This window comes from Stegodyphus dumicola, chromosome 12 (genome assembly GCF_044657685.1).
Source record: "Stegodyphus dumicola isolate Sdum_Otavi_A_Nest chromosome 12, ASM4465768v1".
NCBI classification, from domain to species: Eukaryota; Metazoa; Arthropoda; class Arachnida; order Araneae; family Eresidae; genus Stegodyphus; species Stegodyphus dumicola.
In genome coordinates, this window is record NC_140779.1 from 111432249 (window position 1) to 111459220 (window position 26972).

The 26972-nt window shown below is 32.2% G+C and overlaps 1 protein-coding gene across 6 annotated transcripts in view; it reads left to right on the forward strand.

Annotated features, from left to right (window-relative positions):
- The window catches only part of ZAP3 (protein), a 207186-nt gene that overhangs the window by 64967 nt on the left and 115247 nt on the right, over positions 1 to 26972 (forward strand). For all 6 annotated transcript variants that reach the window (XM_035355227.2, XM_035355223.2, XM_035355224.2 and 3 more), the window contains 2 exons: positions 20 to 1603; positions 14433 to 14707. In XM_035355227.2, coding sequence (XP_035211118.2) covers positions 20 to 1603; positions 14433 to 14707 — 1859 coding nt within the window. The remainder of the gene's footprint in view (positions 1 to 19; positions 1604 to 14432; positions 14708 to 26972) is intronic.

Below are 26972 nucleotides of genomic sequence, written 5' to 3' on the forward strand. Positions count from 1 at the left end.
TCATTTTGTTTTAAATTAGTGTTACAGATGGGTCAGCTCCAGCATTTGAATATCCATCTGAGGATTTCCAAGGAGATTCACAATTTCCTAAAGAACAACCTGGACCAGGACCAAGACAGAATCCTCCTCCTGGAGGCCGATTTCCATATCAAGAGGAGCCACGAACATATCCCCCCGATGGATTTGATGAATCTTTTCCACCACCTGCATTTGAAAGATTTCCTCCTGATTCTGAAAGAGAAAGGTTTCCACCTAATAGTGAAAGGGATTCATTTCCTCCTGGCCCTGAAAGAGGACTGTTTCCTTCTGGTCCCAAAAGAGGTCCGTTTCCTACTGGTCCCGAAAGGGGTCCATTTCCACCTGGCCCTGAAAGGAGTCCATTTCCTCCTGGTCCCGAAAGGGGTTCATTTCCACCTGGTCCTGAAAGAGGCCCATTTCCACCTGGTCCTGACAGAGGCCCATTCCCTCCTGGACCCGACAGAGGCCCTTTTCCACCTGGTCCTGACAGAGGCCCATTTCCTCCTGGACCCGACAGAGGTCCGTTTCCTCCTGGACCTGACAGGGGGCCATTTCCTCCTGGACCTGACAGAGGACCATTTCCTCCTGGACCTGACAGAGGCCCATTTCCTCCTGGACCTGACAGAGGCCCATTTCCTCCTGGACCTGACAGAGGCCCATTTCCACCTGGTCCTGAAAGAGGCCCTTTCCCACCAGGACCACCTGAAAGAAGTAGATTTCCTCCCGGCCCGAACAGGGATCGCTTCCCACCTGGACCAGAAAGAGAAGGTTTTCCTCCTGGTCCTCAAAGGAAGCGCTTTGCTCCTGGTCCTGACCAAGATAGTTTTCCACCTGGCCATGAACAGGATCGTTTCCCACCTGGACCAGAAAGAGACCGTTTTCCACAAGGCCCTGAAAGAGAACGCTTTCCGCCTGGACCTGAACGGGATCGTTTTCCTCCTGGACCTGACCGTGATCGATTTCCTCCTGGTCCACCTGGTCCAGAACATGATCGATTTCCTCCAGGACCTGAAAGAGACAGATTTCCTCCTGGTCGCAAAAATGAAGGGTTTCCTCCTGGTCGCAAAGGTGAAGGGTTTCCTCCTGGTCCTGAAGAAGAGCAGTTTCCTCCTGGCCCTGAAGGTGAACAATTTCCTCCTGCACGTGAAAGAGAACCACTACTTCCAGGAAATGGCAGAGAGCGATTCCCACCTGGTCCAGAAAGAGAGAGGTTTCCTCCTGGCCCTGACAGAGAGGGTTTTCCTCCTGGCCCTGAAAGAGAAAGATTTGGTCCAGGCCCTGATAGAGAAAGGTTTCCACCAGGTCCTGAGAGGGATGCTTTTCCACCTATGGAAGATGAACGTTTCATGATGGAGAGAGACTTTGATAGATATCCTCCTGAAGATGATATGTATGGACCTCCACCATTTAGAGAAGAATTCCCACCATTTGATGATAGATTTCCTGGTCGAGGAAGATTCCCAGGACGAGGTAGGAGGTTTCCTCGAGGAGAATTTGATAGATTTGGACCTCCTCCTCCATTTGCTCCAGGCATGCAAGAGGATAGTCCATTCGGGCCACCCGATTTTCCCCCTCCAGATGAGAGGTAAATTTTATATTTCTTTTGGATTGTTTATATTTTCTATACTCTGTATAATTAAAAAATTGTCATTTTATTTTTATGTCAGTGTTTTTGTAATTGTTTGAGCAATATTTTTTTATAACATAAAACAATTTTTTTACTTTTCTTCTGTATGCTGGAAAAGCAAAGTACTATGTGAATCTTCCTTAATGGGGGTGGGACACATCTATCAATTTTTCATAATTTTTGTGAAAACTGATGTTTTTATAATTTTTTGCGTGAAGGATTTGTGAACAAAAACTGCGTTTCATAATAAATAATAATAAAAATCTTGGAAAGAGGGGGGAAAGATCTTTGACAAAATTCTTTATTTTTTGTTTTTGTTTTTTGTTTAACAGATAATTAAAATCATGTCTAAACTAATTGTTGCTATTGCACCTGGGGAGTAAGAGTATTTTGTATTTTTTGTAGAGATACCAAAAATTGTCCAGTTACCGCAATTTGTCAGCAGATCTGTTTTGGCACATATTTTTATCATATTATGTGGTGACGAAATGGTAAGCCTGTTGTTAGCTTTGAGATTACCATTCTTCACCAGCTGTAATCAGATAAATCCATTTCCTGCACTTAGAGGGAAGATTTCGTCACTTCTGTATTTTTATATTGTGTGCCACTAAGTTTAGTGATTAATTGCCATTTTATAAGGTTCTTTTGGCAAAATCTCGGTCACGATTTTGCAATTTTGCTAATTTTTTAACAGTATTGTGTAATGCCATAAAATTTCCAATAATTTACTGCGATTATATAAAATCAAAGCATATATCTTTCTTCTTGATTGTTTCAGAATATCTAGCTTTTGTGTTGGGTGATTTTTTTTGGGTGGGGGGAGGTGTAATTTTTGTCAAAAATTTTTTTCATTAACTTGGAATCATGTGAGCTGTTGATTGAAAATATATGAAATAGTGTAAAGTATGGCATGCATGTTATTTGATAAAATGAGTACAAAAAATATTTCTAGTATTTTATCAGTTTACAAGGAGGTATTAAAGAATCATGCAAGAAAAACAAGAATTTAGTAACTTGTGGATGTGATTTTATAATGTCATGGTGGTAAAAGTGATGTTACGAACCATCTGAAATAAATAATAACCAAAAAGAATGTTGAAAACTAGCACAAAAATCTATTAAAAAATCTGACTGATTTTAAAATTAGTATTATTTGGGCCAAGTGTTCTTTTACACAGATTTTTGATTGGACAGAAAATTGCTTCGAATGCTGCATATCATGTTATTTCTTCGTTTAGAAAGATGCTTTCTGATTCAAGTGGATCAAAGAAATAGTCATGTGCTAAAACAAAAATTTCCTCCATCCTTAGTGAAATGGCAAATTATCTAAAAAGACGGGATAAACAAAGTCTACCTTGAATGACTGCAAGTTGTATCCATTTGTTGGAACATATTTTAATATAGCAGAGGATGAAATAAAGAAACTATTTTGTGTTTTCCTAATTGGTAACTTAACTAGTCAGAATATTTCATCAGTGAATGATTATTAACCTACTCGAAAGCACAAGGGGTTATTATATCCCACTCCTACATAAAAAAAAAGTGTAATAATCCCAATTTGTTCCAGAACCGATTTTCCATTGTGGGTATGAAGGAATATTTATTTGTGAAATTTGTTTCTAGAGTGTAACAGTAAATATATCTGCTCTCAAGCGATTTTAAAGTATCTGAAATTATATTTTAAAAGATTTCTAAGTACATTGTGACAAAAAAGAACATGTTCATATGAATTGGAGATGGAACGGCTACTGCGAGAATTATTAGAAGTACTTGAAAGTGGTGAAGATGAATCTGACAGTGAACTATTTAGTGAACATAACACAGATACAGAAGAAAAAGATGATATCAATGATTTTATTGGAAAAGATGGAAAAAGTGTGTGTGTGGGGGGGAAAAGAAATTTAGACAAAATGTAAGAGTTTGTTCATGTAATATTATAACTCGCGTAATGTCTTCCAGGACCTGTAAGAGAAGCCAGAAATCTAACTGATCCGTTTAGTAATTGGAATATTCTTATTGATAATACAATATTATCAATCATTGTAGAATGCCCAATTTATGTAGTTCTGAGATTGCTTTACGTTATAAATATGAAATGGAAAAGCTATGGACGTGGTCGAGATGAAAGGACTTATATAGGACTTTAATATGTGTCTGGCCTTCACAAGTCATGGCACCTCAATGTAAAGGACCTTGCAGGTATTGAAATTTTTCACACAACTATATCCTATAAGCAATTTTTATTTCTTTCATATTGCAGGAGTTTCAATAAATTGCTAGTCAGGCCACAGATAAAATGCTTTGATAAAACAGCCGCAGTTAGATTTCCTTGAAAAATTTATTTCAAAATGTAAAGATTCCTATAGTTTAGGTGAGTATGCCACTATTGATGAGAAACTTGAAACTTTTCGGTGCCGACGTGGGTTCCAGCAGTATATAATGAACAAACCAGCAAATTACGAAATCAAGATTTTATGCACTGGTGGACTATTTTTTATACTGCGGTGCACAGCTAGATGGTTCCTTCAGGGTCAGTACCAGTTCATCTGACATTGTAAAAAGACTATTCCAACCACTATAAATATGGCAAGAACATTACTATAGATAATTAGTGTACTAGTTACCTATAGTACTAGCTGTGGATCTTCTAAAAGAAAACAGTTTTGTCAATAGTAGGAACAATGTGGGAAAACAAAAGGGGAATTTCTCCTACGTTTGTTACTTCTAAAGGAAAGTAAATATTTTCTGCAGTGTATGTTTTTAAAAAAGATAAAACGTGTTCCTAACAAAGGAAAAACTGTTCTTGGGCTTTCAACATTAAAAAATGATGAAATGTTTCTTAAAATAGGGTAGCGACTCCAAAATGTGGCATAAATTGAAATTTTGAGGCCACGAAAATTCAACCTGAGAGTTGAATTTAAAGAAACTGCATTCATAAGACTTTTAAAGAAATTATATTAATTAACATTAATGTGACTAGAATTATAAAGATACATGAATTGATATTAATGAGATTAATTACCTGTTATATAAAGCGTAAAAGGAATTTGTAAAGCTATCTAACGATTCAAACCTAAAACTTGAGTTTTCACTAAAATCCTTGATAAATTCTGGATTGTAGTTAGATCTAGATTTCTCATTATTTCTGAAATGCCAATAAATGTTCATCTCTTGTTCAGCATGGCACCATATGGTTCAGCATGGCACCATATGCTTTTTCAGCTTTAGCTGTAATTAAAATCAAATATTCAATGTTGAAACATGTTGAAGATGCTTTATGTCCAGCAGTGTCAAATATCGCACCAACATTTAATTTATTATGCAGGAGAAGACAAGCATATCTGTGTCATTAGAATTTTCTTTAAATTTTATTAACCTGTAATAAATCCTAATACAGTCAAAAGTCGTTAATCCAGACTCGTCGGGACTTCGGCGATTCTGGATTATCGATTTTTCCGGATTATAGATCATCAGTTTAAATCTGGTAAGATGGCATGCAGAAATTACAAAATTAAAAATATGAAACCGTAATTTATGAAATAAAGAACAATTATGATCTAAAGGGTATCAAAATTTACAAAAAGAAAAAGCTTAATATTTATTTGTTTACTTTATTAAACATTTCTTTCAATGTAAGTTGCCTTGTTTCATGTGATAATATTTTCTCTTTAATTCTATTAAACAGACATAATTTCTTGTTTGGTTACAAATTTCCGCTGTTCAAGTCCTATAATTGCTGTGTTGAGAATACCAACTAATTTGTCAATCGAAATGTTTTCGTTTTCAATAACCTGTGGGTCACTTTCTTCGCTATCGGAAGCGAATTATAATGACGAGAAACTTGATTTAAATCATATCAAACACGGAGTACATTGAGTTGAAATACTACACTTAGTAAGGAATTATAAGCCAAATAAAATAAAAACATCTGTCCAGAAGATAAGGATAGTGCTGACAGACCAACTTCCAATCCGCAGCGTGAAATTGATAAACAGATTTCGGATTTCAAAACATACTTTCGCTTTGTAGATACAAATTACATATTAGTAAATATATATCGGAAATTCTATTTGACATAATCGAAAGTTCAAGCTTACTTTTATGAAATTGCTCTAACAGTCCGCAAAAAATAATAAGCCGGATCCAATTCAAAGATTAAGGAACAACGCAATCTGCAACATTAACTGAATTAAATAATTTTTGCTTAGATTATACCATTCGTTACACATTAAACGCGCATGCGCAAAAACATATTCGCAGCCGTAAAGGTCTCATGTGCACTCGTAAATGCCTGTGCGCATGCTACAAACGCGACGCATGCGCAGAAAGTTTGTAGCTTTGAGGTCCGGATTATAGATCATTCCGGATTATGGGTGTCCGAATTAACGACTTTTGACTGTATATATGTATACTGTTTACCAAAGAAGTAAATTATTTACCAGAGGTTATTTGTTTTTATATCTTTATTTTATATTTAGCACTAGAATTACGGTGATCTTCGTATACCTAGAATTATAGCGGGTGTCATTTTGACCCCTTGATAAGATATCTGCATATTTCTCTATATGATATAATATATTTGTGAAAAAGAAGTTAAAATAACGCAAATTATGACAACTACAGTTTATTTTAAAGAATATAGAGACTTTGCAGGTATTTAGTCAAATAATGAACAAGCATTTAAATATTTCCATCGGAAAATGTAATTCCCCCCCTCCCCATTTTCGATAGCTTGCATTTCAGAAACACAGAAAATAAAATGTATAAATATTTACGCAAACTTTTCCAAAAAAAGTGGTTTTTAATCCAAATATTAAAGTATTTTAAAACAGACTCTTTGCTATAAAGAGTACATAGAAATAGAAATATGTGGAAATATTTTTACAGATAATATATTAGTCAGCGCAGCAATTAGCACACACGCTTATCTTTCTGATTTTTTGTGTACAATATTTGCATACATATTTGTTACAGTTGTCGCAAATATTAGAAGTTTTGTTACCTTTGCATTTCCTTAATTGACATTTCTTCCTTTTTTTTTTTTTTTTTTTTTTGATTCTATTGAATCTTGTCCATCCACAAAGCCACTTGAAGAGAGAACAAATTTGTTCGTAACTTCCTTATACAGTCAAAAGTCGTTAATTCGGACACCCATAATCCGGACCTCAAAGCTAAAAACTTTCTGTGCATGCGCCGCATTGGCACAGGCGTTTAATGCGTGCGCGTAAGACCTTGACTACTGTGCATATGCGTGTGCGCAAGTGCAGAATACGTTTTCGCCTGCGCGTTTAATGTATAACGGACGGTGTAAGCTAAAGTGATCTAATTTATCTATTTCAGTTAATGTTAATGATTGCGTTGTTCCTTAATCTTCAAATTGGATCCCGCTTATTATTTTTTGCAGACTGTAAGAGCAATTTTATAAAAGTAAACTTGAACTTTCGATTATGTCAAATAGAATTTCCGATGCTGGAACTTCCAACGGATCTACAAAACGAAAGTATGTTGCGATGTCCAACAAACAAAAAGTGGAATTGCTGCAAAAAATGGATAAAGACATGAAGAATGTGACAGAGAGGTTAGTGAAAACGAAAAAATTTCAATTGACAAGTTAGTCGGTATTCTCGGCACAGCAATTAACGGGATTTGAACAGCGGGACTTTGTAGCTGAACAAGAAATGATGTCTGTTTATAGAATTAAAGAGCAAGTATTATCACATAAAATGAAGCAACTTAAACAACTTACATTGAAAGAAATGTTTAATAAAGTAAACAAATAAATATTAAGTTTTTTTTTTGTAAATTTTGATACCCTTTAGATCATAATTGTTCTTTATTTCATAAATTACGGTTTCATATTTTTAATTTTATAATTTCTGCATGCCATCTTACCAGATTTAAACTGATGATCTGTACTGGCCAACGTCATGATGATGCTTTCACGGAGTACTTTCTTGCCATTTGATCCAAAACATTTATTCCGAATTTTGTAGAATTGTAAAACTGTATTACATCAGGAATCATCTTTTCATTAGATTCAAATTTAACTGATGAATGAAGTGTACATAGCAAAATTACGTTTTTGTTCATTTTACCTTGATATAATGTAAGTGTTATATAGTCGTGTTTCATCACAACTGAAGAAAAAAGTTAATTTCTTACATTTTGAAACTAGATATTTACTGTTCCAACCTGACTCAATCCTTTTGATTTTAGGGATTTCGTGAGTTTTACTGATAAGATTGTTATATTTCGGCCAGTATTTTTGGAAGGATCAACTAAATGATTTACTACGTTCTCTCCTAAACTTTGATCACTGGGTCTCATATCATCTTTTTCTAAATATGGAAATCCGTTTAATAAGTATTTTGTCCTAACGTCTACTGCTATAGCCAAAATTTTATTCCGAATTTATCGGGCTTGTTAGGCATATACTGCAAAAAACGGCATCTTGTTTTTGTAGGGAATAACTCTTCATCAACTGTAATGTTTTAATTTGGTTTGTAGCAAAGCTTACAGTTTTCTATAAAAGTATTCCATACCTCGGGATATTAGTGCAAATGTATCACACTGCAGACGTGAAGACCTTGTTAGTTTATTATCAAAACGAAGAAATTTCATAATTTCCAGAAACCTATCTCTACTCATAATTTCATGAAAAAACTTTAGTCCTCAAGTCTTGGACCACAAACTAAGAATTGGTAAGCCCTTGGTGGCTAATGCCTCCCTTATATACAACAACACTATAAATGCTTCCAGTTCAGCTAATAAAATAGTGAAAGAGTTATTATAAAGTTTATGCTTGCTTTCAGCATCAGTACACTCCTTTATGACATGTAAAATTTTTTCATTTATTATTAACTTCCATGCACTAAGAGCTTTACCAGAGCAAATGTGACGTTTAACATAGGATGTCTGTCCTGCTTTTTCTCGCAAGATATTTTACAGGGGTCTCCGAAATATTTTCTACTTTCCATACAGTTCCATCACTAGCAATTTCTTTACAAGTGTTAGTCTGAATTACGTTGAATTTCATATTCCGTTTTGAGCGTCTACTAGTTCCCGCTTTCACATTCTTAGGTACGGCAGAATTTGAAATCGTAGAAACAAATCCATTTGTACTTTCACTTGAGCTAGAGGATGATATTGCCTGATTACTCTCTATAATAAATTCAGAATCTGAAGATGTTTCATCTTCATCTTTATCTGTAGAATTATTTTCGATTTCAGAACCGGAATCGGCATCAGATAGTTCTTGCATCAGTTTCATTTCTTCATGCGTTAGTCCTTTTCTACGCTCCATTAGTACGTCACTATAATAAATTCATGTCAATAGAATAAAATTTTCCACTAAAACTTGTTATGAATAATAAACAAAATATATACGAAAAATCTAAAAACCTTCAGCTCGAAAAATCTACAAACGTTTTCAGCTCGTAATACTCTCTTTTCTCTCCACAATGAAAAGTTTTGCACACATTTCAAATCATGGATTGGCAGATGTGAAACTACCCAGACCCACCATATTCTTTTTCTTTGTTTGCATTTTGTTGAGCAGGTGCAAATAAAAATAGTTTACAGAAGTAAAAGTGTTCAGATAATACAATGGAATGTATTCACATTTCTTTTCTCTCAAAGGGGTCAAAATGACACCTGCCGTATTTCTAGGTATAATGATTTGTTAGGACTAAAATAAAAATACGATTTTCTTGAAATCTTTACTATTTCATAAATCACAATGATTTAGGAAAAGTCGAGAAAAGATTAAGATATCTGCGGAAAAAAAGAAGAGCTGTCAGAGATAAAAGTTCGCTATGTATAATAATGACCTCTTCCGTAATTCTAGTGTTAAAATCTGGGATTGCGAAAAAATCTCAGTGATAAAAAGGGGTCGTGAGTGAAGAAAGTTAAAAAAGCTCTGCTATAGATGATACTACTGGAGAAAGAAAAATGCAGAAATTAAAGGTTTTTATAATATGAGGGAGTGGAAATAGTGGCCAATGGTAACATATTGGCCAATGGAAATTTTCTTTTCTGCACTGAATATTGCTGCTTTAAATGCTGTAATTATATTACTTTCAACTGCTAATCGTCAACCAGATATAGAAGCAGACATCTGTTTTTGAAAGACTTAGCATTACGACTAATAATAAATAAATAATAAAAAATCTAAAAGCTTTCAGATTTTATATTATGCCAAAAGGGGTGTTTTTTCCATTTACACATTCAAGAGCATTTGCACTAATGTTTCTTTGAGCTGAAAATATTTAAAAGCAGCCTATGCTTAGAATTTTTGATGGACAGTCTTATGCGCTGAAGATTAAAAAAGAAATTTCCCATGTAGTGTTGCCATTGCTCGTTGTGAATTTGTTGAGTTTGTTAATCAAAAATTCATTAAAAGGTTTACAAAATAGGAAATACACAATAAAACAAATTCAAACTTCAGGCTTCCAGGTGTCCATATTGAGGTGGATGACTATGCTATTCAAAATTTGATGGTTGTAGGTACCAGTTCAACTGCAATATCACAAAGTATTTAAAAAGAGTATATCTTTAGAATCTCAAGTGCTGGCGTGAAAGGTTCTTAGTGCTTTTAAATGGATATTTTTTTTTTTAAATAAGGGGGGAAAATCTATTATGACTAAGAGTAACTACGTAATTTAATTATTTGTAACTAACTGCTCAACCTTGGTAGTTATTTCTACATGTTAACCCTTTTGGTCCTATTGGGCACATGCATCCCAGAGATTAAATTTCATGGTCTATTGGGTAAAGCCCACTTTTAAATGGGCTTTTATGTTTACAGTATTTTTAAGGAATTAGGGAACAAATATATGACTAAAGAAACTTGGCAACACTTTATAAATTGCAAATTGTACATTTATGTTTTTGAGCACGCTGATTACTTAAATTTCGATTTGTCTATTTTTTAAAATTTTACAATAAATACAATTATATTTAAGGCATGCTTAGTATGAAATTGTTCATATTAAGTAGTAATTTAATTTTTTTAATGTCAGATTTAAGAAATTTTGAATAAATTCATTTTGTGGGATATATTGTCTCACTCGTATTGAACAGTGAGTTAATATGTCCCATCAGTGATCAAATTACGACATGCCGATATATTATGTTTATGAAAAATATATGAAAATTGTTGTACATGAACTGGTGCATGTGGCAAAATTTATGTTTTGTAATATTCACATTATATATTACCACAAATTTTAGATTTGTTTTTTGAGAAGGGGTAGTATCTTAGACGATTGAGACATATTGTCCCAGAAGATTTCCAGGCAGTGGGAAAAGTTAAAAACTTTAAATTCATATATTACACTTTATTAGTATGTCAACATTAAATTAAACTGCTTTTCATAGTTAAATTTTAATCATCCAAAAGTCGGGTCAAAAGGGTTAAGGTGAGTTATTGCCTTCCCTTATTGTGGATATACCACTTGACACAAGTTGCATAAAAGTCTAGACTGAGTAAGTAAGTGGCGAAATAAGGCATAAAAGAAAGAATCACTGAAATTTAAATAAAATTTCACTAATCTTATATGTGGGATACGTTTGGTTCACACGGATAAGATAAGTTGTTGCCTGTATACCTGAAAATGTCTGCATATTGAAACAATAATCTAAGTATATGTATGTATTTTTCGAGTTTGGGAAAGGAGGGTGGAGTGATCTAGTAATGGTGAAAAGGGCACATGAGGCAAAATAGGTTAAGTAGCACAGTTTTATATTTTAAGTTCTTATAGACAATGTTATCTGAGCAGCTTGTTATTATCATAAAAAAAGATTTATATGCATAAAGCAGCAATTTGGTGACATTTGGTCTTATCTGATAGCAGAAGTTCCCTATCAGTAGGCAATAAAGCCAGTGTTTCCACCCTATGTAAATTAAAGCTGGTTTTGCTGCACCATGATGCCCGTCTACAGTGGATCTTATCTCACATAGACATTTACAGCAGTGAAACAGCAGACAAAATGACAAAGGAGAGTTGTACTCATTTCGCTCCCTCCTCCTCCAGCCTTACTTTTTTGGAACTGATTGTTTTCCTTGAAAAAGTCACAAAATAAGGTATAGTGGTTGGCACCTCCCACCCATCACTGGTAAAGGCAGGGATTGGATCTAACCCTTATATGTGAGAGGGGCTCTTTGTGAAAAAAATACAAGAGATGGTTATAGTAATGGCGGGAGAAGACACTATTGCAATTTTGCAATGTTAATTATTTATTTTAAAAGAGGCCCAGAAGGCATTAGTGGTTCTTTACCCTTTGAGCATTGTAAGGTAAACTAATATTTTTTTTTAACAGAAGCACCATCTAACGGAAATAAAAATCAAATGTTTACTGGATTTTTCAGCACCCTAACTGCATTTTTGCTACCAGCAATTGGCTACATCAAGTGCCTTTCTTTCTATGGGGTCAGGAAAGTCTTTGACAGCTGTACCAAATGTCCTAATATCAGGCTTCGGCTGTGCATATCTTGGAATGTTTTTTCCAACCCCTTTCTTGTTCTTTGCTTTCTTAACCCTTTGCAGCATGCTGTGCTTGGTTTCGGCACATCTAAAAATTTCTTTCTGTATGCACAGAAAAAATTGAATTAAAAAGAATTTACAGTTCTTTATTTATATGTTTCTCTGAACCTTCTTTATTTATAGTAGATGGCAACCGAAGACAAACCAGTCCATATAGTTTAACCATGTTTAATTTTTTAATTTTTAAGACCCTCATTTTTCAAAGAAATCTTCCACATTTTTTTTTAGGATATAAAAGGAATTGTTTGAAAAGAAATTTCTATGTTATTTTCTGGGCCATATGCTAATCTCCTTATTCTATTTTAGTTTTAAATTTTTACCTTGAAATCTTGCCTCAAATCGAACAGCAAACATCAGGGGTGCCCAGAGTGGGCTTACTGAGAGACTAGGACAAGATCAAAACCAGTAGCTTTGTTTCTCTGCAGCTCATTGGTCAGGTCATTTACAATTCATTAATTCAGGTCAGGTCATTACATAGTTTTCCTCTTTCTTCTTTTCTGTTTTGGGGGTGGTGGTGGTGGTGAGGAGGGGAGGTTTAATTATCAGCTAAAATTGTTGGGGTGATTTCTGAAGTTCAGGGCTAATTTTATCAGTTAGCTGTTTAGCTTTTCACTGGAGCAGTTCTCTTTTTCTCTTTCGCTTTTGTTCAAAGAAATTTTGTTCGTGCTACGTTTAATAGTTTTGAGTTGTAGATGTTTATTTACTGCTTATTAGCAGCATTTTTTAGACTATATTTGGTTAATCTTCCCACGCCATATCAATGCCCCTTAATTTTCTCTGGTCTTCCCCCCCCTCTGAAAGCCTCAAATGCCCACATTGGGAACCTATTGGTTATGGTAAACAGACCTTCAGATCTTGGCTGACCTTTTTTTTTTAGGAGTTTTGGAGGATAAACAACAACAGCAGTTTCAGCAGTAGGTAACCTCTCCTGTTCGGCCTTGTACTGAAGACGGCAAACAAAGCTTATCATGTGTAATATTTTATGTATAGCCTTCTGTCATCTGTAATATACTAGGAGTATTTGAACATGTCATCCTTGACTATCACATTCTCTCTCAGACAATTTGCTGGCATTACTAGAGCCATTTTAATGTATTCTCACTTTTAGTAGTGAATATTGCCTAATTGATTGCTTTTCATAGGATGCAGAAAGTGATTTGAAGCTGAAGAAAGTAGCTTTGGCTAAATAAACATTAGAAGTCTAAAAATTAAATGACCTTGAGATTGATTCAGTCCTCTCAAGGAAAATTTCACCTTTCCTGAGTGTAGTTTTTTTAAGCATATTATAAAGGAAAGATATTCAATGATGCATAGGTTTCTAGGCATAATTTATTCCAGAAATGTGCTTGCCATCTGAAACAATCTTATATCAGAGTTATTTTAAGAAATAATGGATACTCAGATAATTTGTTCCATAGCCCTAAAATATTCTTATAAAATATATAATTATAAAATTTAAAATTATGATATATGAAAACGATTATCCTACACCTTGCTTAGGAATTGCTGCAGTCTAATGGCTCGCTCGAATGTTTTTTGTGGCCAAGTTTAACAAAGAAGCTGTATGACGGCAGCTACTTTTGTCTCCTTGTGAGGATTTCTTAAAAAATAGCAACCATTTCAAACTGTATTAAATAAATTGTGTAATTATTGAACAAATGGCTTATTTGAATATTAGAAAGTGCTTGTGAAAATTGTCCTCTTGCAAACACCATTTTCTTTATTTTGCCAAGATTACTGTAAAAAGGAAATGCTAATATTTTAAGAAGCTTCTTAAAAATACTACCTTTTGTAGGTAACTTGAATGATGTTAACTGAAATAATTATGTTTAATTATTAAGTTTTGAAATACCTCTTCCCCAAAAAATTATAGCTCTGTAAAATGCTATAGTTATTTAAATTCTTGTACATGTAAAATTAGGAATTTTTCATTGTGTACTTCCCTTATGATTGTAATCATGGAACTTATTCCAGTTATTGTACAGATCAGCTCTTAACTACGGGGATTCCTTCATGAGGAATTTCATAGTTTCAGATGGGAATGCAGTCTGTTAAGTATTTAGTTTTAGTTTATGAATATAAGAAAGGAGGGTGGGGGGATCTTCCAGCAATGGTAAAAAGGGTGTATAGGGCAAAAAATATCGAGAATGCCAGATATAGATTTTTGCACAATTCTTATCTAAATAATGAATATAAAAACTATAATTTTAAAAAACAATTAAAATTTTAACGTAAAATTTTAGGTTTGGATTCCCAGGAGATGGTCCAATGCCACCCAGAATGCCTCCCGGACGTGGTATTTTACGAGCACCATTTGAACCAGGATTTGGGCCTGGGCCCGGACCGGGACCTGCTGGTAGGGGAAGATTTCCAGATGATCGGTTTTTTGGTGAAAGACCTCCACATTTTAAGAGTATTGACTATACTCATAAACCTGCTTCTGACGTTATGGGGGAAGACTATGATCCTCATTATGAATATGAATCAGAATTTCAGTCGGATGTCATGCAGTATAGGGGTAAGTATATTCATAAAATTTTGAATTTGTATTCTTTCACAGTAACATGGAGAAAGAAACTTGACAAAAGTTATTATGTAGTCCTTTTATAATTAAAAAAAAAATAACAATTTGCAACATTTTTTCCTTATGTTTTCACTAATGGCATTGTTGTTTCGTAGAGAGAAAAATATAAAGATTTAGGTATTTTGGTATAAATTAAATGCTTGCTATTTTCAGACCAGATCATGTTTGATATTTTGGTGAATGCATTTTTAAAATACTTTAGTCATTTGCAGCTTTTGTGGAGGGCAGAGTGCTTCACATTTCAGAATTATTTTGTCTTGAATAAGACTATAATTATTTGATCTAAACCTTTCAATAATTGAGTTGACAGAAAATAGAGAACACTAATTGATTAACTTTAGTTTGATTCTTATTGGTAATGTGCATAGGATTTTTGTGATTTTTCTTATGCATAATGTGCATTTGGACCAGTTTCATCTAGGGACTTTGCTTTTGAAAGTATTTTTCCTGTGTATATTAGCCATCAGTTTTTTTTTTTTTTTTCCGTAATAAAGTAGCTTAGAATTCATTAAATAATCTTGTGACATTTTTCTAAATTTGGCATTTTGAATGTCAAAAAGGGGAGAAAAACAAGTTTCAGAATTCAGCAGAAATCTGTCCATTCTTTTGAGTTATGTAATAATGTATATACTTCTTATCACAACACTTTAATAGTTGTGTTACATGAATAAAAATTAGTATAAAATTGCTCATAGAAATAGGCTGTCTTTAGCAGTAGTGTATTTGTATAACTCTTTTGTTATTAATCTTTGTTTATTTTAATGAGAACTGTTTTAGTAGCTGAAGAGAAGCGCACATATCATACCTGTACTATAGGAAATATCTATTATTTTGATATAATTAATTAATTGTTTGTTGAAAGAAAAAGGGAAATGATAAACCACAATATGTACGAGTTAAGACATAAATGTAGTGGCATGGACTGTATTTTGTGAATTTTTAAAGACTGAAGGTGTTAGTAAATGGGGAATAGTACCTTAAAATGATTATAAATTTTCAAGACTAACATTGTTTGTAAAGTTGAAATATATAAGAATGTAGTCTTGTTATACCTACAAAATTAAGAAGAGTAATACAAACTGATGGATGGCAAAAATAGAAAGATTAGGTGTTAATAAATTTATTAAGAATAGTGGATAAATGTTTATTTCATTGAAACAGTTCTGAGGTCTCTGTACAGAATATTCTGTCCTGTAAATACCTCTAAATAGTGAAGGGAGAGAATTTCCTTCCTAAACTGAGATGCAGTATTATCTGCAGTTATTAAATACTTGTTGATAATTGTCTAAAGCAAAATGGTCTAAAGCAAAATTTAGCAACTGAAATGAAAGAGCAACTTCTAATGCTGGAATTATTATAACACTGCTCCTTACGCGATAAAATTTGCTTTTCGTATGTGTGCACTTGTGGCCAGATGCCTAATGTCTTGAGATAATGATGATTTGTCCCACGTTCATTTCTTGACAGCTTAGGGATTGTTGGTTTCTATCCTTCTCATAGTGAGTATATATATGAACCAATTTATCTTTGTGATGTATGGAAACATGCTTCCTCTTATACTACAGGGTTGTCCAACCTGGGTTTCATCCTCATATTCCAGCAAAGACTATGTGAGAAAACTGATGGTTTGTATCACATTCTCTTTATTTTCCAAAGGGTCCTATTTTAGATGACATCATCATCATGATCACTGAAAGATTGAGACATTGTACTGCTTGCTGACATGTCCAAATTTGAACTGTGATTCCAGCTGTGTTTTAATTTTCTTGGAGCAAGAAATGCATAACTTACCTTCCCTTGTTCATTAAAATGGTTTCATGGTGTGGTTGCAATAAAAAATGAGCATACCAAGCTGCATGTATCTTTGATAGAGGTTCTGTAACTGGTCACAGATATGTTAGAATCCCATAAGGCTGTTTGGAGTTGCTATTAATCCAAATTTTTGCTACTGGATGACAATGCTCTTATAAATCAAGCCTCTCTGATGGCAGAATGCTTGAAAACAGAGAATATCTTTCAAATGGATATGTCAGTTTATTAGCCATTTGCAAGCCTTATTTAGCATCTGAAGATGCTTTAGGTCACCACACTGTATCGTGCCAAATGCATCTGGACTATCCATGATCTGAAAAGTGCACTTCTAGAAGACTGGAGTGTACTTCCAAAGAGATTTGATCAATAGCCGGGAAATTCTATGAAGTAAGGATGTGAAGTTTGCATTTATGTTAGAAGTGACCATGCATTATGTTAAAAAAAGACCTCTTGCAAAAACGGGACCTCATTTTTAAAAAAAATCTATCTATCAATATATTTATATATAAATAAATTTGACTTTAAATCATTTTTGAAATTAATCAATGGCAAACATGCCAATTTATGTTAAGTAATGCTTTTGTATATTTTTTTAATCACTCTGATAAATATTATTTCTTAGTATTTGTTAATTTTGACAAGCAGTGTGGTCCCATCAGTGGTCAAGTGGTTAAGCCAGTAAATGCTCGATAGCTCAACCTAGGTTTGATCCCACGCAAATGGGCTGGCTGCATAGTTGCTTTTCATGGTTTTTTGTATGTGTCACATGAATGTGAGCCAGTTTACCTTACAAAGTCTTCCAAAAAGCATCCCTCCCCTTAGGCAAATACCTTTGTGTGCATTGCTAACCTAACCTAACTCTGACGTACAGTGTTGGGCTACTGTATCAGTTTGGATGGCTTATGTGAAGTGTGATTTGTTTTAGTAAATGAGAATACTCTCAAGACTCATTTGATGATTATATAAACAATGAGTTATTTCAGCAAAAGTTGCATCATCAGCTTTGCTTTCAGGAAAATACACTTACACTGAAAAAATGCTTGGCTTATGAAGGGGCACTTGCCCTTCATACCATTTGGGATGCCATTTGCATAATAATCTTAGTAATCGTTCTTGCTACTTTGCTGGACTGACAGTGTCTTGATATTCTGTTAACCTTTGTATTGCCAGTGCTGTTATATATGCCAAAGACAATCTTTCAGCTATGCAAAATCTTTCCACACATGACAATTGACAATGCACATCAGCCTATCAGATCTCTATTCCTTCATAGTCAAACACAAAGTGTACTTTAAGGATCTATAGACATATTTGGGGGATGTAAAATATCTGGCAGCAAATTTTGCTTAATATTTATACTAATCTTTGGCAGACTCATTAATATCCATTGCAGTCAGAGTTAGCTATGCATCAGCCTTCGGCAGCCTGTGACCCATTTCATAATTTCATGTGACTCAGGTTTCAAAAATAAAAGTATAATATATAAAAATAGTTTATATGAGCACTTGAAGAATACATTAAAAATAAACCAAAAGTAAATAATAACCATAACATTTTTGTTTAATTACCAAGTTACAGAAGGGAACATGTGTTTTTGTTTTAAAAAAATAATAATTATAACATAATTTCAAGGAGAAATTGGTAAGTTTGTCAATGGCGATCCATCCCCAATCTCCAAAAAATTTTGTCTGCATGCAGATGCAAGCAAATATTTTCACACGTGAAATTTATTTTATGTAAGAATAGGAGCAGCTTAACTACTGAAAATTCAATTGCTTGAGATGACTAACTATAAGCTAGCTAAATTGACATCTTGAGTTCAGCATCAGAAGAACCGTCAATGTTGAAGAGAAAAATAAGTTTCATTGAGATATGTTTGTTTTTTATAGTAATTAGAATTATAATTTTAATATTTGTTTTAAATGTGTTGTAATTATTTTTGGCGTAAAAATTATCGTATTATTCATCGAGAAACATTTCTAAAATGAAAATGCCACTGATCCAAAATGTCATCTTAGTATACAACATTTTGGTTGATTTTGACTTGCAGCCAACAGAGTTTGTAGTGCCTGCTATACATCATCCTGTTATGTAATAATTCTGTATCTGTGTGTACTGAATAATTTGAGTAATTGCTATTTGAATTTTATTATTTTATTTTTCTGTTGCACATGTCATGTTTCATCATAATGAAACAGTTTCTTCTCAAAATTTCTAGGCAAATTTTAAAATGATGCTAAATAAATAATAAAGAAATAATAATAAAAAAAAAAGTTAGCAGTGCATTTCCAGACTCAACAGTATTAACTGATTTATGCATTCATGAGCACATGGAAAAGTGATTAGTCCATATGTAACTGTTTGGAGCACAGGAATGAAATTAAAAATATGTATAATTTATTTTTTCAATGCACCTTAATTTGGAATTTATTTTTCTCTTCTTTTTTATCCTTTTATTAAATAAATACTTGAATATTCTGAGTAAAGTTTTTAAAATGTTAAAAGTAGGTAACTAATCATAATCTAGTACATTCTGCACAATAAAGGGGAGGACAGTTCTGTATCTCCCATTGTACTGAGTGAGCCAATTAATGAAATGAAACATTTGTTTTTCATGTCTCGAAAGTTCAACTTAGAACAATGTTATATATAAATGTAATATATATTGTAACATAGGTATTTTGACACAGACTTTTCCTGAAATGACGTAGCGACTTATTCCATACTTCGATTCTACAACTAATGTTATGCCAAAGTGCCAAGTTTTGTAAAAATCGTAGAAGTTTTTAAAAAATTAGCTCTCAAAATTTTCTCCTTGATATTAATTGCATTTGGTCTGTATTTATTAATGTAAGTACGTATTATAAGTAATTTTTGTAAATTTTTCAAAAATTTTTTTATATAACCTATCAAAATTTTACTATCACCTTAAAGTAGATGTATTTCTAGGCATACCTTCAAAAAACCTTCAGTTTTTTTTATTCAAAATTTCCTAAGATATATGTGAATTTATATGTAGGTGTGTTTTGAAATTTGGCATGTTTGTTACTAAGCGATAATATTGCTAAATGTGGTTTACACTTTGTTATAATTATAGGAAAAAATAAACAGTGCACCCTTTTATTTCACTCATGCACAACGAGAAGGAAAGGAAAATAGCTTACCATAAATTCCGATTTTCGCCAAGTGGATTGTTGTTGGCAGAAACTCAAAAAAGTGCACCAAGATAAATTTTTAAATTTCTGTTTAAATTCCTCACCCACTTTTAGAAAATTTAATATTTAGGCATAATTTTAGTTTTGGATTCGAAGTATGGGAAAAAATCACTGTCATTTCATAACAAGTTGATTTTATGTCAAAATACTTATATTAGAACAATATTGTATATAAACCTAATATATATCTGAAATCATGCTTTGGAGGTATGAAAACACAATTAAATTTCTTCAGTTGGCCCAGTTAGAACAGGACATATAGAACTGCCCCCCTTTTTTGCAACTTGTACTTTTTTTAAAAACATGAGTGATATTATTCATTTGGGATACTGAGGCCATTACTAGTCGGAGGTGAAGCAAGAGGACATTCAGAAGTGAGTGTGCATTAAGAATATGTAGTTTGGAAATTTTGGTTGCATAGATATTTTTGAAACAAACATTTGAATATTTACATAATTATATGAGTACTGCAATCATTATTCTGTATGAGAAAGAATTTTAGTTAAGGATCTTTACAAAATCATGTTAACCTTCACACATACCATTTAGGATGTAGGTTCCTTTTTTATTCTAAATGATGGAGTTGCAGACTAACAGTCTGAAATTCTAAAAACATGACCATAGGTTCAGACTGGCAGTGGTGCCTGGAATGTTGAAGTAATATGTTTTTTTTAATATACACCACTGCTTATGCACAGCATGAATCTGTGCATGTTTTTTTTTAAGGTTTATTATTGTAAATGCTATTATTTTTTTCCCTCCCCTCCCTTTTTTTACGTATAGCCAATGAGTTTTAATTATTAATTTGATGTGGTACAAGTTCAGTAATTACCTAGTGCATGTTATGCATTCAAATTATATTTAAAGAACATCTGATATATCATTGTTGCAAGACTAATGGGGTATTAACATGAATTTAAAGATGATGCTGAGGAAAAAAAGCCTAAAAAAGGGGGTAGTGACCCACCCAAAAGAATGGGAAATTATGTTTTAGTGTACTGCCCTTAATTACATTTTTCTTTGTCATACTGCATAGCATAAATAAGTTAAAAATGCTCAATAAAAGTTTGTTTAAAGCCATTTATTGTGAACTTAATTATATGCTTAGCAAGGTTTAAAAATCATTTAGTACTATTTAAAAAAATTTCTCTGCAAGATATCTCTATTTGAAATCAAGTGGACTGATATTATATGGTTTTTAATTGGTATAATTTTAAAGTATTCTGTGTGTGCAAATTATTTTTCTCCTTATCTGCATCAATCCAGTGTTATTGTAGTTTAAAATTTTTAACAATAGTAAACTTATTATGGGATATTCATGAATACTGTATTTGGATTTTCAAAAATGTATTCAAGGTTCGAGCTACATTTATAATCAGTGCATGTGGCTTAATATACTGTTGTAAACGGTTCTAGGAAAAAAACCTACAGAAAAAAAAGCCCACAGGAATAATGCTTATAGGTATAAATGTTCACAGGGAAAAAGCCTACACAGAAATATGCCCACATAGAAAAATACTCACATGGAAAAATGCTTACTTAGAAATATGCTCACATGGAAAAAAGCTCACATAGATGTATACTCACATGGAAATAAGCCCACTGATCAATAAAATAAGTAGAAATATCCTTACATTAATCAATTAGTAATTAATTGATTTGAACATCGTACACCTATTTGAATATTTTAAAGAAAAATTATTTGATCATTTGAAAAAATCATTGCACAAATGGTCATAATAACCTTTTCAGGGGCTAAGAATGAAATAAATAATAAAAGAATGAAAATTGTAGTAAAATTTCGCATGTACTGTAATATTTTATATCACTGCCTCCTGTAACTACCAATAGTTTATTTTTGTACTTTATTTACTCTAGTTTTGCAGTGTATCTGTAGAAATTAATGTTTGAATGTAATTATTTAAGTTTGGAACCAAAAAAGTTCTAGAAGACCACAGTTTCCAATAGAAGTGTGGAATCATTATGAAGCAGCCTTCAAAAAATCTCCTAAAACAACAAATTATTACGAAAGCTTTCATAAGGTACTAAATTCATTATTTAATTGTAGCCATCCTAGTATGTGGTTTTTGTTTGACGGATTGAAAAAAGATTTAACCTGTCATCATTTATTACTACCTATTGTAAATACAGGGCATGTGAAAAAGAAAACTATGAACTATGATGAAATCGGTGATAAAATTTGATATTTACATACATTAGCTAATATTCATTAAGTTTTGTAGAAACATTTATTTTGGAAGCAGAAGATGTGAAAAATGAGCAAAGCCTTCGTTGGGAATCGAACCACGGATCTCTGGAATACGTGCCCAGTGTGCAGACACCACCACACCATGAAGGCATGCTAGGAAGGCGGGAGAAATACCTTCTATACACTCCCTTTTAAAGGGCTGGAGTTTTTAGAGAACCAAACCGCCAAATCCTGGGTGTGGAGAATCATCATCCACCACGTTTAGTTTGGTCTCCATAAAGACATTAGGTATTTTGGAAGCAGGAGATGGGGAAAATGAGCAAAGTCTTCGTTGGGAGGAATTAAACCACGGACCTCTGGAATACGCCCCAGCGTGCAGACCACCACATTACAAAGGCATGCTAAGAAGGCGAGAAAAATACCTTATAAGTTTATGTGAAAAATACATGATTTATACATAACAAGGTATTTTACGTAATTTAAATAAAATAATTATTTCTATTTGCCTATTTTTCTAAATGTTTATATTATAAAATGTGTAACTTATACTTACTGTTATTTTATTTTTTTAACAATTAAAATTTGTAATAATTTTTTGCTATACATTCTTTTTCATTTTTCTTTCTTCCTCCTCTCTTTTTCCTAATTTAAAATGACCCATTTGTTAATCTTATATAGCAACTAAATCTACACATAAGTTTTTGATATATGTTCGTATATATGCCATAGATGTTTTGGTAATTTAAATAATTTTTCTTTGAAAAATTTAAGTAGGTGTACGATGTTCAAATCGATTAATTATTGATTGATTAATGTAAGGATATTTCTACGTATTTTATTTATCAGTGGGCTTATTTCCATGTGAGCATATATATCTATGTGAGCTTTTTTCCGTGTGAGCATATTTCTAAGTGAGCTTCTTTTTTTATCTGGACATATTTCTGTGTGGGCTTTTTTCCTGTGAGCATTTTTCCTGTGGTCAACTACTATATTTACAATTTAAGAATGTATGCAAAGTTCATAGGAGTAAGAGGGATTATATTTGCAAATGATTATTATGTTTGACATGTGACTCGGTATTTAATTAACCTTTTTGCAAGAACTCTGGTAAAAGACATAATTTTAATTTCCATTTCAGTAGAAAACATAGAAGTTTAATTAATAAATCCTGCCAAACTTAACATCATTCATTCCAGCAAAGTTTTGAAGGAACAGATTGTAGTGATACAGTATGTAAGTTCCACGTAAAGTATATGAAAAAATTTGACTCTTGCCATAATTCATAATAAATAAATAAAATAATAAAAAAAATCGCTTACCATAGTTTTTCATGTTATATCACAATAAATAAATAAAATAATAAAAAAAATCGCTTACCATAGTTTTTCATGTTATATCACAATTGTTTATCCATTTCAAATAAATTTGGGCATCGTGCCTATTAATGCACATATTTTTTTATGACATGATCCCTTAGTTTTGAAAATACTGTTTCATTGAACACAGGTCCTAAATTTTAATAATTGTTTTCAGAACGCAAGATAAAAACAGCTAAATAACAATTAGCATAAACTCTTCTTCACAAAATATGAATTGGCTTATTGAAAATTAATTTGGTTTATATAAAACTAAAGTGAAGGACTTATAATTGTGTTGTGACATCATTTCTGTTATTTGTATTGAATCACATTATTATTTAATGGCAGTTTTTGTTTGCAAAAAAATAATTGGCATTAAATATGTTGACTAGAGTAGTTCTAGTGATGGACTAAATGCCTGTCTTGAGCTTTGAAATTTCTTGTATGTTCCCAAGCGTTACTTTCCATTTCTCTTTCTACGAGGTGTATTTAGTTCCAAGGACAAATTCATGGAATAAAAAGGTGGATATAATGGTATGGGATAGTATAATCAAGATCTGAAAGGAAGGCATATAATTATATTATTAATTGAGATGCTATAAATAAGGATCTGTGTCATAGTCCTTCACATGCTTTGTGAGTTTTACAAGCTTCTCATTTGCTTAATTTTACTTGAAAAAAATTGAAATTTTTAAATATTATGTTTACATGAGCTTTCCAGTTAGTTGAATATCGAATAGTTGTGGTTTCATATTAGGTAGTTTTTATTTATATGTATATATAAATAAAGTATCCATGTGTAATTTCACTGTATTTGTGGAAAGACAGTGACATCCATAGCAACCAGATTTTGAATTCAGGTAGTCCTGTACCTGGACCCGAGAATCTCTAAGCCTAAATTTTGAATTCCAAATTGTTTTATTTATTTTTTGTGTGAACCTAATGAATTTTTCAATGTCTAACCGAGCAAATTAAAAACAGTATTTTGCCACTGCCCCGAATAAAACTTTCTTCTCCATAGTAGTGTGTTCCCATTTAACAAAGCACTAAAGTGTCTAATTTATATATTTGAAGTCCGTCTGTTTCTTACAAAAAATAACTAGTGATTTAAAAACAATAAATGTAGCTCTCAACAATGCTTTTTACTTTTTTAATAATGTTTCTGATTGATTTAAATAAAAATGAATTTGATTTTTAATTGATACAGAATCCTCCCTTTTTGTGTAAAAATTTTATGGTCTTTTACCTTTTTTAAATAACAGATCTTCCTTCAAGTTGTAGTACTGCAATCAGAAGATAGTTTTCTTGCCTCGTTTAAATAGCTAGTAGCCGTGTGCACAGCCAGCCCATCAGTCTGGCATACATAACTTGTGATAATAAATTTGTAGTTAATATAAAAAAAAATTCCTTCTGTAGTACAGATTTATTATTTTGCACAAAAGGTTGAATATAAAATTGCTATAAATTCCCATAATAGAAAGAGACTTGGACCTTGAGCTATAAAATATACAACATATAGTCAGAAGTGTAGCATTACTTCTGTTCTCACCACCCATGTATTAAAAAACTTGATAAACTATATATATGTAACATTTAAAAAAATTTGAGAATTAATTTTACCTTATCTTATTTAGCACGAAAGTTGCATAAAAGAAAGGAAAAAAGAAATTTCTTTATCTCAGATTACAGTTTACAGATATTGAAAAATGCTGAAATGAATTAAAATTTAATAGATTTTATTTAACCTAGTGACATGAGTATTATTTGTTTATTTATGTTTTGATAAAAGAGAAAAAGGAGAACACTTTTCTGTAAAAAGACTAATAAATTTTATTGATAAATGCTGATCTTTTAATTTCATTGGACATTTGATTTAAAAAATATTAAACATAGGAACTTGTTCTAAGAACATTAGAACTGTTATAAGTGGACTTTTTTTGCACATTTCGTTATTTTGTTTTACACTGTCATGCATTTATCATTCGTGTTTTTATGGCAAGTGTTGTCACTACATGAATACAGATCTTTAATTTTTCGTCCATGTAGTTTTGTGCAGAGTTAATTTTCAATGTTGCCATTTGATAAAATCTACGATCTTCAGTTAATGTTTCAAATTTAATCAGGTTATAATTTCTTTTAGATTGAGCAGTATAAAAGCAAAAAATGCACTTAATAATTTAAATCTTTAATAATTCAATTTTTAATATGTCCAACAATTTAAATCTTTAATAATTCAATTTTTAATATGTCAACTGATAATTATGAATATTTAGAGTATTATTCCCATTAATAAAAAAGAAGTTTCTGATATTGTATGTTATATATGACATGTTATATAAACATTTGCATTTTCCCCTCATCTTTTGGCTTATAATTCTGAAATCCAACTGAATAAGTAATAGATAAACAATTGAAAATGAGAACTTTAACAGCGTTAAAGTGATAAATTCATTAACATTTGTCATTTGGGCAAAAATGTAATGAAATGTGATAGTGAACCTTACAAAAATTGTTAATTTTTTATGTAGTAGGGGGGACTATAATATGTGTCCAATAAATAATAGTGAGATTTTATGTTGCTGTTATTTGTAACATGTTTTTAGATACAATAGAACTTGTATTATTTTGCCAAATCAGAGATATCACAGAATCTGTTTATATCACCTTTCATGAAAATAGTAAACTAATTTATCTTTCATTGAGGGTGTTGGATGGGTTAAATAGCTATCTAATCATTAAATAAACTCACAAGTTTAAATTGTAACTAAACTTTACCACTATAATTTCTGTATTACAGAAAATTTAACAATATTTTGCTGGTAGATCAGATGTATAACATCAAGATTCCAATCCAGCAAATCAAACTGCTTATGAAACTACACATCTAGTAGTTGATAAACAATTAAAAATGAGAAAATTAAGTGTGTTAAAGTGATCGATTTATTAACATTTGTCTTTTGGGCAAAAATGTAATGAAATGTGATAGTGAACTGTACAGGAATTGTTAATTTTTTAAGTAGTGTGTGTGGGTTGGACTATATGTGTCAAATAATAGTGGGATTTTATGCTACTGTTATTCATAACATGTTTTTATATACAATGGAACCTGTATTATTTTCTCAAATCGGAGATATTACAGAATCTGTTTATATCACCATTCATGAAAATAGTAAACTAATTTACCTTTCAGTGTTTTATGGGTTAAAAAGCTGTCTAATCACTAAATAAACTCGCAAGTTTAAATTGTAACTAAACTAAAATTTACTACTATAATTTCTGGGTTATATAAAATTTGACAATTTGCTGGTAGATCAGATGTATAACATTAAAATTCCAATCCAGCACATCAAACTTCTTATGAAATTACACGCCTGGAACAGAAGTATTTATTTATCTGTTCTATCTCTTCTATATAGAGGAAGAACAGATAAAAAAAATCATTATGCAGATGTAAAAATTATTGCTGATAATTCTTATATTAACAGAGAAATATAGTTTGTTAAAACTTAGTAGGATTAAAGATGATGGTTACTTTTTTATTTGTGCTGCATGCTTTTGTCAGTTGATTAAACAGCTAGTTTGTTCAGTATACAGATGTGGATTAT